The sequence below is a fragment of the Andrena cerasifolii genome, chromosome 15 (genome assembly GCF_050908995.1).
Source record: "Andrena cerasifolii isolate SP2316 chromosome 15, iyAndCera1_principal, whole genome shotgun sequence".
NCBI classification, from domain to species: domain Eukaryota; kingdom Metazoa; phylum Arthropoda; class Insecta; order Hymenoptera; family Andrenidae; genus Andrena; species Andrena cerasifolii.
The window spans coordinates 615,001-632,828 of record NC_135132.1 but is presented as its reverse complement, the minus strand read 5'-3'; the positions used below and the strand labels follow the sequence as shown (position 1 = coordinate 632,828).

The following is a 17,828-nucleotide window of genomic DNA, read 5'->3' as shown; positions in this document are numbered from 1 at the left end:
CAGCCGCCTACCGCGTAGCCAACGCTACAACGGAAGCTCGGGCGGAAGGCGCGCGCTCTGATTGGTCGGGGGTTTTTGTTAATATCTCGTTAACGAAGCTTCGGACAATATTTTCGCTAAGGAAAAAGTTGTTTCAAATCATCCCCTGAGGCCCCCCTTTCAAGGAACTCCGACATTTTTGGGACACCCTGTATATGAGACTAAACTGAACTGGACGCTTTCGACTACCTTCTTACTTCGAACCGTTAACTTCAGTAGTAAGGCTAGGCGGGTTCTAGACCAGGTCCTCTGAAGGGAGCGCGGGGGAGCGCGGCGGAGAGAATCATTGGCGTGGGGCCTGCGGGGAGTGGAAGAGCGGTTGCGCGCGCACGAGCCGCGGAGTGGGGGAAGCCGTAATCGTGGATGGGATCAGTCCGGGCCGAACCGCCGCGGAGGCCTCTCCAGACCTGGCCCATCGTCGGAAATTTTTCAGAGGGAGGCATTGACCCCCGAAAAAATCTCTTACAGAACTTGGCCCACCCGAAAATTCTTTCAGACCTAACCCAGGGTGGGGACTTTAAGTAATTCAATTTCTGGTTCCAACGTCGGCGATCCTATTAGAGAATTGTTATCGTTGCGCGATCGTATTAAAATCAATTCGTGACGTGCATTAATAACCATGCGTTTGCAGTCCTCGCAAAATCCCAACAAATATTTGAGCGGAATGCAAAAATTGAAATGATTTTTCACTATTAGCTCATCGTGCCGTTTCAAGCCCCATCCCGCATTCTCCATATTTTTGTCTTCATCGGATGTCATCCATACATAGTTTTTAAGCGTGCTAGTTATTCCAACGTTTCTGTTACGATCAATCTCCACACCATTCAGTTCGTATCGAATCTCATCAAATATGAATGCCATGCAATTATGTCCCAACATCACCGTTGTTTAATCATTCGGCTTATTTATCGTCAATTTCCCCTCCAGGTAGAGGAAACTTTCACACGGTAATGTGTATAAATCCTGTTGCTGTATAGGTATTCTTATCTCATCGCTGTATCCAAACGTCGTGTTGACGTAAGGGTTGTATGTGTGAGTCTCAAGCTTGACGATGCGATCATCAAACGTCGGCTTCGCGCCAATGCTTAGAATGTCGGTCATTTTTCAACTTAATTGCGTACAATGAATCCCAGCGATTTCAAAAATGCAATGTTCGCAGCACTGAGCCTCTTCTTTTAGCGTAATCAGAGCTGTTGCAGTTGTTGTTGTTCTTCTTCTTGTTGTTGTTGTTGTTGCAAACAATTTCGTTTGGAAGAAACGTGTTTCTGGAGTCGTTCAACACAAGCATCTCATTCGACCGCACCACATGTATTATCATCGACGTCGTCGTACGTGCAGTCTGATGGTAATCTCTTCACCTCGAAAATCAAGCAACCGTCCGTCTTGATCCACAACGCGTATCGTTAGATCCGAAATGACCTGTGCGGTGATTGGAAGGTAAATGATCTGCGCGGGCGTTTCCGATATCTTATATCCCGGCGGTACTCTGGGAGAAAATTCATGTATCGTATGTACGCGCTTCCCATTGCTGTACGCGCCAGCGGTCACGCTACATTCTACGCGAATAATGTTCACATTCATGATATTAATCGGATCGTCCGATTCGTGCCACTGTCCCGGTTCTAATACGCGATTCGTCGAGAAACCCAGTAACGATCCAATGTTATTGGGCTTCGTAAAGTCTACAATGAATGAGCAGTACAGCTCACTTTTCATGGTGTTGTTGTTGGGGCGCAACACTATAGGATACTCATCGTTGTCGCTGCCATCGTTGGCATCGGTGCCATCGAGTTTTTGAGGATACCGCTCGAGTAATCGTTGTTTCAAATACTTGACAATGGCGTCTAATTCGTATGAACCGTGGGGAATCGTAATGTATTCATGGATGGTGTCGACGCTGCTGTTGGTCTCATAGTTTGTGGTGAAGTAGAATTTATCGTTGCTCGAGTCGATGTTGGGTATTGTATGGTAAGTTTCAAGGGTTGTTAGGCTAAGCTCGTAATCATCGTCGCTCAAATCTATGGGTGGAAAATAGCTCACCGCGAGGGTGCTACTCTTGCCGGTTAGAGTGAATGTTACCGACATATTCCAAGCTGTACGACTGGACTCGTACTGAATCAAAGTGGTGAGAAGTCAATCCTTAAATTTGCGGGTAATCGTTTGTAGAAAGCGTAGACATAGTTGACCACAATTGCTCTGATTGTACTCCTGATAAGGCGCGTGATTGTATTCAATTTTCACGACATCTTTATCCAGATATTGTACCAATTCCTTAGGCGGTCGAAGATTGCCAAAGCAGTCGAAGTATACAGCTCGACGCCCCCTCTTCGCATAAGCCACCCAATGAGTCCCCGGTCCCTCGACATTATCCAAATTCACGATACCGCTCTCGTTTCGACGTACTCCTCCAACAGGTAGTGCATTGCGCATAAAAACACCTCTAAAAAATGGAATGCGCATACGTTTTGCCAACTCCCCCAATTGCGCATCTGTAGTTACGCCCTCGGGCATTTTTATTTTCTTTTCGGCGTTTTTTTTTTGTTTCGATATTCCCTGTCCGCGCTTGTATGATGCGAGATAAAGTCCGCGACCTTCCATGGTGCGATTATGACGCTGCATTTCCTGCAGCTGATGTTGCGCCGCCTTATTATCGTTTACCGCCTTGGCGATCCCCGCTGCTCCACCGGCTAATGATCCGAGAATACCTAGCAGCGGGAGAAGTGGTAATATGCCACCTCGTTTTGCCACCGGAAGTATCCGCTTTTGCGATGCTCTGCTTACAGTCCTTTTGCGGGATTTTGTTTTCATCCCCATTCCGATTTTCGTCTTAGCTTTCATAGCTGCCCAAACAGGTGTAGCAGCACCTCTTTCACCCAGAGTCGAGTCTCGCGCAACGATGCGTTTTCGCGCTTTGTCAGCGAGAACCTTATCTGCCGTGTGCCTTTCACCGAGGTCGTTGCTACGCGAATATGCAATATCGTGTTCGCGACACGCTGCGTCCAACGGATTGATGCCTCGATTGCCTCTAGCCAATCGTTTTGCCAGATGAGTTCCTGGACCACAAAACTGATATCCCGGAATATGTAATTCGATAGGTAACGCGTTTATCGCCCGATTTAAGAGACCACAACCTTTCTTTACTCTCTTCGGCGACATTCGCTGCAGTTTTTAATCAATGGTGCTGGACCGTCGATATGCGTTCGCTGCCAAGGGCGATTATAATGTTCCAAGCACCGACGATACTGCTGAACCTCAGAATCGGCTTTTATATGCTCGGGGAGTCTGTCCCACAACTGATCGATGTGTCTGCCAAACTCTCGCAGTAGAATAATCTTTGGTATATATTTCAACTGCTCGGCGGTTAGGTCTCGAATATCACAATTATCCGACAGGATCAGAAGCATTTTGAATAATGAGGTGTTTTGCTTCGGCGCGAGCCTATAAATAGAGCGCACCGCAGCTTCGACGTATCAAAATCTTTTTTCGCAGTTCACGAAGAGGATGCGATTCGTGCGACAACCTGTGGCGATACGCGTGACCAATTTTGATGATAAATCGCAAATGATGTCTCCGAAAACGAGACGCAGACACGGTAGCATGCTACCAAACACTATACGCTGCCTCATTTGTGGCCCATCAAATTGTGGAAAGACCAACGTGCTGGTCAGCTTGTTGGAAAGTCCTCACGGCGTGTGCTTCGAGAACGTGTACGTGTATTCCAAGTCGTTGCAACAGCCAAAATATAAGTATTTGGAGAATTTATTGACTCCGATAGATGAAATTGGCTACTTTACATTTTCAAATAACAGTGACGTCATCCCACCGAGCGAATCGCTTCCGAATTCCATTTTTATCTTTGATGACGTGGCATGCGACAAGCAAGATACGATAAGGGAATACTTTGCAATGGGGCGCCACTCGAACGTCGACTGCTTCTATCTCTGTCAGACGTATGCAAAGATTCCCAAACATCTTATACGCGACAATGCGAATCTGTTGATACTGTTTAAGCAGGATGGTACCAACTTGAAACATGCGTACAACGATCATGTAAACACTGATATGTCTTACGAGGATTTCTGCGCTTTGTGTCGTAATTGTTGGCAGCGGGAGTATGGTTTCATGGTGATAGATAAAGATAGCGCAATGTCCAATGGACGTTATAGAAAGGGATTTAACGAGTTTGCGGTACCGTGAGATGCTCAATCGTCGTCAACACGTCGGTGGGAAAGCAACGTCTGCGATACAATGATGATTAGTAGTCAGGAGATTAAGGATCGCGAGAGAATAGCGATGGAAATTGCAGAAACCAGCGAATCCATTCGCAGGAAACATCAGTCTTTGAAGACTGACAAGATGGATGAAGATATCGCGCTGGAAAGATACTTTAAACCTATTACCGAGCCCTTAAAACATATTGTGGAAAATACTGCTGAGACAGAAGCTGACATATCACCTGCGACGAGTATGAGCATTGAAACATTAACGCCTAAAACAAAAATCCGGCCGAAATGGAACGCATCGTGTAAAAGAAATAGTAAACAGTCATACATGTCATTGGAAAATTCGCTCGTAACCTCCACACCAGTTCAATCGAAGCGGAAACGGTTGAATGTCGCATCAAACGATTCCACGGTTCCTCCTGCGTCAATAAATACATTTCTCGATGTACAGTCGCTCACAACTAATGATGACGAAGACGTGTATGAAACTTCTGCCGATGAGTCGCTTGCAGCATCTATTAGAGAGCAACTCCAAACATCCGAGGGGCAAGAAACGTTTCGCAACCATTTCGGTCCGCTGGGACAAAAATACATGAGCGCAATCCTAAGTGGAGATAGGGATACGACCATAGATTATGTGTGCGGTGTACACTTTGGTGGTAGTGGAATGATGCTGAGGGATAAGGTTTTCGATATGGACAAGGATGATAATATAATCATAGACGGTGTAAGATATGGAGGAACGCCCGATCTGTACGAACTGATTTTCAAGAGAATTCCCGATGATGCTATATACACAGATGCTGATAAACAAAAATACAAAAGTATACTGCTGATGACGAATGCTCACAGACGTGGCCATAGCGCACAAAACCCCATATTGGGTAACAAGGGATACAAGTACAAACATGTAATTGCGCCACTACTACCCCGTGTATTGACCAGTAAAGCGGGGAAAGGTCTAAGGACATCGCGAGTCATGGTGGTAAACGATAACAAGATCGATTATGTGCACTGGGATGATCCCAACGAGCTGGTGGATCGATTGCGTTTGCTGGAAGCGTCGCGTCAGGCGGGTAACAACTCGCACGACAACGAAATTCTATCGATTATCGAGGAACTCCGCGAGGCAGGCCTCATTATAAATTAAACCGCACGCCGATGATGTGCACTGTATGCGTCGAGATGCCGATCAACAAATTTGGGGTATCGCTCGAGAAGAGTGGAGCAGCTACAATGGACTATTACAAATGGAGCGGCATGCTTCGAAATTATATGCGTGATAACGCTCTTTGCGTGACCGGTGCCGACTTTGATGCAAAATCGCGCAAGATACGACGCGTAGCTTAGCCGGTGGCCGACACAGATGCCGTTAATAAACTATATGTGGAAAAGAGCATTAAACTTTTGAGAGAGCAGCAGGAAGAATTAGAGATGAAGCTGGTCGCGTTTCAGAGAGATATGCTGACGTTGCAAAACAGCGTTCAAAAGATATCGCAAGCACTGAATCCTATCCCGCAGCAACAATGCGAAGGAGAATCATGCGAGACGGTTGAACTTGTCCAGAATTTCCTTGGGGCGGTGGAGAGCACATAATGCACGTACACGATAATTATCACATCATTCGTGGCAAAGATACATCTGCGATCAAACATGCAGCCATTATCGAAATCCATGAGTGAAGAAAACCATGGCCACAAGAAGCTACAACTTGTGGAGGAATAGCACGCTCCAGCTCGAAGACATTTTCTTCGGAGGCGCGTCATAGTGCGTGGATACGACGATCTGTGGCAAGCTGACATTGTAGAAATGCGTCCATACTCGCGATTCAACCAGGGTCACCACTACATACTCACCGTCATCGATGTGTTGAGCAAGTATGCATGGGCGTTGCCGCTCAAGACTAAAAGTGGCGCTGAGGTGACTAAAGCGATTGCAAAGATATTTAGAGATCGATATCCGAAAAATTTGCAAACCGATCAAGGAAAAGAATTTTACAACACCGATGTGCAGAAACTCTTGAAGAAGCACGACATTAATCATTATTCAACGTATTCAGTGATGAAGGCCTCCGTCGTAGAACGTTTCAATCGAACTTTGAAGAACAATATGTGGAAACTGTTTACGCTCAATGGAACCTATAGATGGACCGATGCGCTACCGCGTCTACTTGCAGAGTATAACGCGCGAAAACATAGAACCATCGGAATGCGTCCTTGCGATGTTACCCCTGCGATCGCCGACAAGCTGCTAGCCACCGTATACAGCAACCTAAAGATCGCTGCTCCAGCGAGATTCGAGTTGGGCGAGTTTGTGCGCGTGAGCAAATTTAAAACCATCTTCGATAAAGGCTATACGCCGAATTGGACAACGGAGGTGTTCGAGATAGCCAAAGTACAGGCAACTAATCCCGCGACGTATCTGCTCGTCGATTCCTGTGGAAAACCCGTTGCCGGAGGATTCTATGAACACGAGCTGCAACGCGTCACCGATCCTGATGTGTATCTAGTGGAAAAAGTGCTGCGTAGAAAGGGGGATAAGGTATACGTCAAGTGGCTGGGGTTTGATAAATCACACAATTCTTGGATAAATAAAAATAATGTATTGTAAAATAATAATAATAATAATACATGATTCAATAAAATACAATGATATATATGTGTGAGCAATTTTATTTTACATAATTCCACTATTCCTATACATGTGCAAAGAATTTTATTTTATTTTTATGCAATAATTCCGCTATTTATAAGAACGAGTTAATAAATACAATAATTTTTTATTTTACAATGGTATTCTATAATGTCCCCAGGGCAGCGTGTCAGTTGAATCGGGTACGATATACCGTTTGTCATCGTATGGACTTAGAGCGATTTTGGATTCCGAAATTGTGTACACTTTGTGCAATTTCGACCGTATGCATGATTGCCTGCGAACCATTTCGATCTCCTTTTGCAAACACTGCGCGTAGTCGTCGAAAGTTATCGTTCTGGCTATGACGTTGGTCTTGACGCCTTTCGCCTTTTTCGTATCTTTTTTGCCGTTTACGTGAAGTGCATACATTTTCGCTCTAAGACCTACGAATTCGGTCAATATCATCCCATTATTTTCGTCCTTCATCAGCCCCGGGACCTTCTTATTTAAGCGGGGCATATTATATGGATTGTCAGTAGGATAATCGCTTGTGTCGAATCCATCGATATTGCGTTTCATGGACTCGTAGATATCATCGCATTGAATGTGATAGATGAGGCTATCAGTGTCTGTGTATAGAATTTTACAATTTTGAGCGTGCAGGGGAGACATGTACTCGTGATGAAATTCGTACAAACAAATTTTTCATATGTCTAGAATGCACATACCCACGTATATCGATTTGTTGAATTTCACCTCGAGTTTTCGCAATTCAACAGCTATTAAATTTTCCGAAAAAACACTTCTGCTGTGGAAATTCGGTTTCGCGATCGTTGCCTCCGCGCCATATCGTCCTTCCCAATGTGTTAAAAGTTTTATCTCCACCTGATTTCGCACATTTTCCATAGTTTTACCGAATACCGCGTTGTTCATCAATTTGTACAAATTTTTTCAAAGTCGTTTGTCGCGCATGTTCTAAACCGTGTATTGAGTTCGATGTAATCGCGGAGCCAGGGAGATTGAGCGAATTGAAGCGCGCGGTGTATCTTTGTAATACGAAGACCGTGACTCGTGCACTGCTGCAGGTTGCGATAATGGATAACGTAACGCTGCTTATCGTATACCGTCGCGAGTAACTTGTCCTGTCTGCTGCCAGGTGGTTTGGCACGCGTCGGGCAGAACGGTAGATCGGCGTGAGCGTCGTGCAGACGTTGCGGATATTCCAGATCTACCTCGAGAATGTATCCCATGGGCGAATCGACAGCGATCGAAGACACGTCAAAATTTGCGACATCTTCGACCCATTGAAATTTGGCGTATGGTAGGGGCTGGCACATTGCCCATCCGTACAAATTGTTCACGTCAAAGTACATCAAGTACGATGACTGTTCCGATGGGTCGTACGATGACATGTACTTGTTATTGGCGTGTGCGTATCTTCCGGAACATTGGCTTAAACCGCCACGTATACCGCGTTCGATAAACATGACCATATCAACGTCTGTGAGCAATTCGAATGTAATTTTGGTATGTTTTAGCATGGCATCCCACGTAAGGCCAGGTAAAGTATAATAATGCGCTGAATCTACTCCGTAACTCTTGATACAACTTTCGCGAAAATTTTCACAAATATCTGCCAATAACAAGACATCTGTTTTCAAATACAAGTCGCTGTATTCGCCCAAGGTTCTAATCCCGAAACGCTGCCAGACAATCTCGGCGTGTGCGTAATCGCTCTCGGATACAGTCTCACCCGTTAACGAACTGTAGAATGACTCGCGCGGTGGTAAGCATGGATCCTGCAGCTTGTTCGCACAATCAAGGTATTCGTATGGAAATACACCCTTTCGCGTCAATAAATTGAAATCTTCGATGGATAATGTTTCAAATTCGGATCGTAAAATTTTTAATTTATCCGCGCTAAGAAAAGATGCTAATTTGTCGAGACAGCTATTGAGAAATTCGTACGAATCGATGAATCGCAATTTAATACATTTTCGCGAGTCTGAGTCAGCCGTATCTTCAACATTTTCTGTGAATGAAATGTACTTTTCTTTCGTTATGGGCAATACGTCAACGCTGCCTTCGAAAGCGGTAGCTATTTCCTCGATAATGAAATACGAATCGTAGCCGGATAAATTATGGAAAACTATAGGAATGTAAAACGCATTTTTATAATTTGCACTCCGAATGTGCTGGGCCTCTAAACCGTCCGGATAGATGGCAATGATCGCGAACTCGTACATCTTCAGCCTTGAATGGTTCTTCGTAAATATGACAGTGTGTTGCATCGCGAAATGTCGTCCATTGTTCGGGAGTTAAATCAAGCATGGGAACATTGCTGGTCAGAATGGGTTTGGCGAAGTTTGCAAAATTTTCCAGTTCGTTGACGAACCATGAAACACAATCCGCGTCGCGGCGACATCGATACGTCGACAGTGATGTATCGTACGAGCAATGCATATAATATGCAATGCTGTGCAGTTTATGGTGTTGATACGCGCGCAATTTACTATCCATTTCACCCATTCGGTGATTGTCCTCTGTTTTTTCAATGATGCACTCAAGATCAGAGTACACCACGAAGGGGAGCCGCTCCTTCATACAGTGGTTGCTGAATTTGAGCAGATTGTTTCCTTCACTGGGCAACAGGATGGCGCAATCATTCATTTGCCCGCAGTCCAGCGAATGGGCCTCCAACTTCTCGGCAGATCCAAAGTAGTGCATGCATCTGCAAAAAATCAAAAATTTTTTATTTAATTTTTTTTTTCAACGATATTTTTTCAACGTTTCATAAATTTATATACATACCGATCACAGATGAATTTCTTTGCCTTCTTCTTGCTCAACTGTGCGCTCACCAGCCGGGATAAGTCCTTGATCAGCACAAAGTGCCCTACATCGCCGTGCTCATGATTCGGCGTGTAGAGCAGATTGACGTGTCGATCCCTCTTTTGGCTGGTGAGGCGCAGCGGAAAGACCGTCGATCCTTTCTCCATCCCGAAGGTGTACACGTTGACGGAGATGCCGTTCTGCCGCTCAAACTTCCCAAGCTGCTCCAGGGACATTGGAAACTGAATGCCCTGGAGATTTAGCACGGATGCATAGTTGGGGTATGAACTTGAGCGATCAACGTGTATTTCGGCTGGATGGAGAGCTGCCACCACTGCCCACGCGAAACATGCATTGTCCGGGGATTGCACACTAATCGTCGCCTTCTTCAGCGACAATTTCCGAGGCAACTTGAAGTGACACCCGGCACGCAGCGGATTGTACTTATTAACATTGACGGTTAGGTTGAGAATCGTCGTCAATGCTCATCCGCTATCGCGTTCCTGGAACTCTTCCAGCGATACCAGGGTGGGTTCGACGACACATCGCTGGTACCACTCCTGCAGATCGGATGTGTTGAAGAGTTCGCAGTTTCGGGTGTTGATGCTTTTACAACCATGCTTGTCACCCGCCACAAATTCACCGTTAAACACAGTGTTCACTTTGAGGCTCTGATGTTTCCTCAAAGCTCCCCGCACATGCTCCAGCACAATGGTCCCCGCATCCTGGAGGAAGTTGCGCGGCTCGATATAATTCGAATTTAACACGGCACCAGTTAATACGCGACTATCGAACGCAGTGTCTATTTCGCGCCACAAAAGTCCTGTGCTCGAATGTCCGGCACCTTCATGCACGAAACGTCCGTGCAACGAATATTTTAATCCTTCGAGCCGCGCGATTCGAGTAATCAGCGATTGCTGAACACCGATCGATAATCGCGGGCGTTTCACTCGGCTGTGTTCTTCCAACGTTCCGATGCACTCGTTGCACCGTTCTTCCCACGCGAGGTACTCTTCGCGTGAAATAAATCGTGCAGATTGATCCAACAATTGACGTTTTACTTGCGCGAATTCTCCCATGGTTGTAAATGGAATGTGTCTTTTCCGCGCAACACGTTGCAGCGATTTGAGACTTTGTGCAGTTTAGAGTGCGCTTTTAAGACTGATACCATGGTTTGGTATCTCTGCCTAACTCTTTTGGCGTACTCCCATCCCTCGAATGCACCGCATGCAAAAACGACGATCCGTCCCAGCATGGTTCTGTGCAGTTTCTGCCGATACAGCATAATTCTTTCTATGATTCGCGCGTATGACGAATTAGCGCACAAAATCATCCGACACAGTTTCTGCTAACACCGCATAATTCTAAGATTCGGCGCTTTCACAGATATTATATTACATTCAACACGTGTCGAGACTTTTATCCTTGAAGGTGGGGCTCAAATTACATACAATCGCGCGATATGCTGCGATGTTAAGATTGGAAAACATTATGGAAAAATTGGTAGCTTTAAAATAAAATACTGTGGTGGGGGAGGCAATTGCACCTCTATTTAAGCCGAGCTCTTGGACGCTATTCCATCAATCGCTCAGTAGCCTCAGTGACTTTGACGGAACAGACGGTACTCCGTAAAAAATATAGTGCACATCAAAATGTACAAACACAGCTTAAACGATTCATCTTACGCAGCCGGCAACGATGGTGGGTTTCCAAATAAGTGCCAACAACAGCAGCACCAACATCATCAACAATCCAATTTGAGGTATGTACGCGTTACTATACACTTTTCATTTACTTCATTCACTGTAAACGCAAACGACCGAAGTATCAATTTCATGTACTTGTTTTTTACAGTTCTGGATCCGTATCGCTAAAAACGATGAAAACATCGAAACCATCAATCGTACGGATCCTGGGGCGTGATTATCCACTAACTGCAACAGCTTATAAACGTCTAACTATAGGAATTCGCATTGGTATGGATTTGGGTCACGTCGAGATCGCCATAGCCGACAATAAAGGCAGCGAGTTAAGCTTTTCTATATCTACGTGGAAGCTCCTGCTACAAAACGAGGTGGACATACTCCAACGATTACGCAGCAACGCAACATCGCTCCAAACTCACATTATAATTGATCATTTACGACTAGAGTTCACGCGTATGCATGATGATCAACTTATTAAAATCACCGATAATCGCGTTGTCATATATATGACTGAAGCCACGATGTGTAAACTATTCGCGTACAATCATTGCATTGAACATATGTACACGTGGCTAACTGAAAATATGTACTCTGTAAGCAGTAAATATGCCACTTTCGTAGACGTTCTACGTAGCGCTATCGCGCCAACAGATTATGTAAAATTAATTTCTGAAAGCGAACACTTCGAACAGCATTCATTGATCGATTGTGAATTGTTAGCATGTGCAATCAATCGTATTGTGGATGATGCTCGTAGTAAAAAATGTTAAATTATATTCTTTTAATTTTATGATTTGTAACAATATATATCTTAAACGTATATTATTTCTCCATTTCATTCACCCGTGTTCCTCCTCTCACCGCCTAATTTTTAAGATTCGCCGTTTCAATAATTATTATTTCTCTGCGTTGAGAAAAAAAGATTTCTGCTTACGCTGCATAATTCTATTTCGTTCTTCGCGCTGCCAAGTGACATCACCCTGCACGGCTGCTCCAGAGGAGTCGAATTACGCGAGATCGCGCGAAACGCAGCGACCTTAAATCGGAACGCTTTGAAATACTGTTAGCTTTAGAATGCATGCGATTCTATCCCCTATGTAGTGGTGTCCCTGTCTCTCCTAGAATTTTAAGGTTAAAGTAATTCTCCGTCTCTTTCCCTCGAAGACGCGGTGTTGAGAAACGCCGATCTTTCCCTACATTGTCCGAAACAATTTCTGATGCATATTGGTTTGGAAAAAAAAATTTCTAGGACAGTCCCCACCCTGGGTTAGGTCTGAAAGAATTTTCGGGTGGGCCAAGTTCTGAAAGAGATTTTTTCGGGGGTCAATGCCTCCCTCTGAAAAATTTCCGATGATGGGCCAGGTCTGGAGAGGCCTCCGCGGCGGTTCGGCCCGGACTGATCCCCTCCACGATTACGGCTTCCCCCACTCCGTGGCTCGTGCGCGCGCAACCGCTCTTCCACTCCCCGCAGGCCCCGCGCCAATGATTCTCTCCGCCGCGCTCCCCCGCGCGCCCTCACTTCCCCCCGCCCCGCGCTCGCCACAGAGGACCTGGTCTAGAACCCGCCTAGCCTTACTACTAACCCCGTCATTTGACTGTTATCCATGCCATCCTCCAGACCCATCCTTATCCTCTCCTGATGGAAAGAGCCCACCACCTTCTCGTGGTTACCATTGAGCAATGTCACTTTTTCAACACATAATGAAGATAATGACAAGCTGAAACTTACAAATCTGATTATTATAAAAACAGTGTCATTGGCCAAGAGTGGGATAGTAAAATTCTCCTGCAATTCTTCTGTCGACCTGTTGTTTGACCTAAGTGAGGAAATAGGGGGTGGTAGCGGTACGGTCAGCTGACTGTAATCGCGCGCGGTTGCTTTACCTGAGACGGGGCGCAATTCAAGGACAATACGCGTTGACGTATTCCGTACGAGAAAAGGTGGGCTTTATAGTTCGATTGGCCCCAAACTAACCAATCGGGCCTGTTTATCTCTCGAGTATAAACACGTGCTCGAATTTCAAAACAAAAGCACGCGTCGACGTATTCCGTGCGAGAGGAGGTGGGCCTTATGGGGGCGATATTGCTGTGAAGAGGGCCTTTTCAGGGCAGTGGCCGTTTGGGAGGGATGCAAGGCAGATTGGTTAGTTTGGGGCCAATCGGACTTCAAGCCCACCGTCTCTCGCACGGAATACGTCGACGCGTGCTTTTCTTTTGAAATTCAAGCGCGTGTTTATACTCGAGAGATAAGGGATCCGTCTTTAATTTTAAGGTAGGACGAAGCAGGCGGGACTACGCGCAGTCAGCAAACTATAGCTTTCTTTCTTCCTGTGTCTCTTTGCGAGCCGCATTGGTGTTGAATAATACTTTTTAATTGGTAGTTGCCAAAAATTCATCAGGCTGATCGGCCAGAGCATTTCGCTAGGGTCGCGGTTTATGACCATATTGTCCCGTTAGTCGACGGTAGACAACGGTTTACTACAGTTTTGGGTAATTTATGGCTTAGTTCGTTCCGCCTCGTAGCAGACATGAACTCAGGGTATCGGAAAAGGGAAACAGGAAACAGGATTTTCTTCTTTATAGCAACTCGAACACTGTCTGTTTCTCTTCTCTTCGGACCCTTTCGAACCGAAACACGTGGTGTCTGCTGCCTACCTCGAAGCAATGGCTACATTGGCAGTAAAAGAACGGAACGCGGACTTTTGTAAAAGTGCACGATAGTCCGTTCGTTGCACTTCTGCGAAGCACGTGTGTTTCGAAAATGTGCTGGCTTCTTTCACCTGATGCCTCTTGTGCTGGTGGGGGCCAACTCATAATGGAACGAGAGAAACTATTTGGGGGTAGAAGAAGTCGCTTGGCAAAAAAATCTTATCAGTCAGCAAGCAATCGCGTCGCAGAAATGTTCTCTGCTCAAGAGTATTACTCGAGGTTCTGAGTGAACCCCCCGAACAACGGGGACGCAAGTGCTGCAGTGTGAGAATTTGCGCAGAAATACCCACGGCTCCGAACGCCAAGTTCTCATTCATTTCCAAAAATTTTCATAACGTAAGAACAACACGTTCCATGAAAAATAAATTAAGTGATCAGTGTTAGTAGGCGTGCAGTGAAGTGAATATTGGGTACATTAACCCGGACGCACTTGACGTTGCGACCCTTAACTTTGGATGGTGTCGTGTACCTGAGCAGCAAATCCGATTGGTTCTGATACAATCTGCTCCCTATGGTTGAAATTTAGTCTAGCAACTTTCACTCCTCCTAACCTAACCAATCCAACTTGCATCCCTCCCAAAAGTACCGGCCATCCGAGCGTAGAAGCAAGTGCGAAATAAAAGTAACGATGCGCTTCTCGATACCGCAGATGTACCTACCTAAGTAGCATTTCTGACGGAAAAGAATTGTCCAGCCTTTGGGCCTGCCATTTCTGGCGTAGACCTTTGGCAGGTAAGTATCCATTTCAACAGGCAGTGCCACCCGTGGCGCCAGTAAGTCCGCCCCCGGTTTTTGCCATTCCAGAGGGGTTTCTTGCAGTGAAAATCAGTAAATTTGCAAGCGCAATATTTTAAAAACCAGTGGAAATAAAGTGTATACATTAAAGCTTATTGAATTTGTCTTGGAACGCACTATCAACTCAGGTCTTCAAAAAAAATAGTTCCATTTGAATAACCGAACTTGACCATCGTATCTTTTAAAATAATAATCGAAAACAAAATTCGTTCGCGCTAATAAATGGGCCCCCTCGAACCATGCAATTCCCTATTTTTTTATATTTTTATCGACAATACTTTAAGAGATATCGCGCTGTCCATTCCTTAGTGGGACACCCTGTATAAGCGAGGAGAAACATGGGAATCCACTCGTCCCAATCTCGCTGGTGCTCTGAAACAAACATCGCGAGATATTGCAGCAATGTCCTATTCAAACGTTCCACCAGCCCATCAGATTGAGGATGCAGGGGAGTTGTTCGCGTTTTCCTGATTCCCAACAGTTTCAGCAATTCCTTGAACACGGAGGATTCGAAGTTCCTTCCGTGTTCCGCCGGCACCACTCTTGAACGTCCTGTGGACACGTAGGCCAGAAGAACTGTTGGCGGATCTTCGCCAAGGTCTTGTTCACTCCGAAGTGTCCAGCTGCTGGCGCATCATGGGAATCCTTTAGTACTCCTGCAACTCTTTCGCGCGGCATCACCAAAAGCCACGATTGTTGTACCATCGTGGGACTCCCATTTCCTGAAAAGCAAACCTTCGTGAACTTCCAGCGAGTCCCAGATTGTCCAGTAATATTTCAGCTGCAGGCAGAAACGAGCAACGTCTTGACAGCCGGGCTTCTCTCCTTCCCCCTTCTTTTTAAGGATGAAGCCGATCTCTTCATCCTTCTCCTGACTTCGTTTCCACTCGCTCTTCCTTTCGTCGCAAAATATCCTGTGAATCTTCTTTGTGGTATGCACTTCTTCTTCTGCTTCTTTCTTCTCCAGTCGATCGCAGTTCTTACAATTTTCTTCGACGCAGTCTTCGTGAAAGTCCATCAGCGTTTTCGTGGGCTTTTCCTTCCCGATGGCGTAGCTCTTTGTCCAGAAGGTTGATAGGAGAACCCGTATCTAGAATAATCTTACAAGGTTTACCAATGATTTCCCCACATACGTAAATCTCGTCGGGCGGATTCCATTGACGCCCAGTCGTCGCCTGCATCGTCACACTCTTGACGACCGGGGGACTGTTACTTACGGACCGGCGTCTTCCCCTTACGCCGTCCTCTTCCCGTTTCCCTGATGGGACTTCTTTAGAGGGGCTACTCTTGTCTGGCTGTTCTTGGCCTTGAAACAGTCCTTTTGCAGGTGACCCGTTTTGCCACAGCGCCAGCAGGTTCTTGGTGGGCAGTTTGTTCGATCCTCGGGTTTGGTTGGCCTGCTCCTCTTTTCTGGGTACCTTGAATTGTCGGAGGGTTTAGCCTTCCGTTTTTCTGAGTACCTATTTCGTGACTCGACCGGGGGGCCGCGAGACATCGTCTCAACGGTCTTGATTTCTAGAGCTCTGGTCAATGCGGCTCTTAGGGTCGTGAACCCGCCGAGTCGCAGTTCTCGCGGCATGACAGAGCTTGACAATGCCGTTACAAATTGAGACGCGGCGAGTTCGTCACGGGTTTCTACCGGGCAGTCGGCGAACGCGGACTGCGCTAAACGTTCAATTTTGGTGGCGAGCGAGAAGATGCTTTCATCCCTCCGCTGCCTATGGCTCTGGAAGAGTACGTAGTTTAAGTTCGACAGATTTTTCGCCCCGTAACGGAATTCGAGCGCCAAAACCAATTCCGCGAAATTTTTGCATTTGGCAGCGAAGAGCGTTGTGAGGACGCTCCTTGCAGTGCCCCCGAGGGAAGCGATTAAGGCTGTAGCCTTTTTTTGGTCATTCCAACCATTTGCGCGCGCGATCGTTTCCAATTGCACCTTGTACACCTCCCACGAATTTTTCCCATCAAACATTGTCCGTTTCACAGCGTATCCCAAATTGAAAACGTGCGGTTCCGACAATGGGGCAGCGGCGGGCACACTGACGGTTGCGGGGATATGCACCGGGGGAACACTATTTACAACACTATTTACATCAGGCACATTCTCCTCACCCCGAGGGTTCGCGCCGCTACCAACCGAACTATGGCCGTTTTGTAATGAGGCAGTTACGATCTGAATTCGTTCCTCCATGTTCGACATGCGCGCCTCGAAAGCCACTTGTGTCTGTCGGTCGGCGGCTTCCTTCTCGTTCCTGCGACGGTCTTGCCTCTGCCAGCGGGCTTCGTCGTCCCTCCGCTGTTCCCGCATCTGTCCCACGATGCTTAACTGGAGGGAGGTGAACAGCTCCTGTATAGAGGCATCACCCGTCGCTGCAGGAGAAATGTTCGTAGAGGCCGCGGATGCGCGGGTGGGCATCCCTCTTCTGACACCATTGTTACGTTTTCGTGTAACGGGGGTTGCTCGGTTTGGCAGAATAAGGTTTAATACAACAACACAACATGAAACTGCAAGAATGGTGAACAACAAGAAACGTCTTATACAAGGATAATGTGGTAATCTCGATACGTCTTTTCGCGATGGCGTCTGCCTATTGAATGACAGCTTGACAGACGATCGTAGAAGTATGTACATACATCAGAATAGGTGTGCGTTTGCTCCGAAAAAATTCAGGAGTTTTATTGGTTAGAACATTGATTCTATCTTCATAGCTTCATCTCGTATTGGTCTACGCATAGCTTCGTAACGCATACAACTATTACGCTAACAATAAGAATAAATAACAGCCACATGGCTACGTTCAGGCGGAGCCAACCAGCATTTCCGTTACTCCACCATACCCTTCGGGGGCCAAGAACTCCAACTGACAAATCCACGATCGTCAGATGGTGGTGG

General features: G+C 46.2%; 2 protein-coding genes and 1 long non-coding RNA gene across 3 annotated transcripts in view; 1 reads left to right on the top strand and 2 right to left on the bottom strand.

Moving 5' to 3' along the window:
• The window catches only part of LOC143377254 (uncharacterized), a 134,513-nt gene that overhangs the window by 116,300 nt on the left and 385 nt on the right, over positions 1–17,828 (top strand). The gene's annotated exons all lie outside the window — the stretch shown is intronic.
• On the bottom strand, positions 7,024–8,834 carry LOC143377235 (uncharacterized). The gene is made up of 2 exons (XM_076828302.1): positions 8,673–8,834; positions 7,024–8,484 (listed from the first exon to the last, which is right to left on the bottom strand). The coding sequence occupies exon 2, from the start codon at positions 8,435–8,437 to the stop codon at positions 7,829–7,831; it is 609 nt and encodes a 202-aa protein (XP_076684417.1). The 5' UTR covers positions 8,438–8,484; positions 8,673–8,834; the 3' UTR covers positions 7,024–7,828.
• On the bottom strand, positions 8,830–10,807 carry LOC143377048 (uncharacterized). The gene is given in 3 exon segments (XM_076827960.1): positions 8,830–8,846; positions 9,410–9,627; positions 9,708–10,807. Coding segments are annotated over 3 exon segments (1,335 nt in total).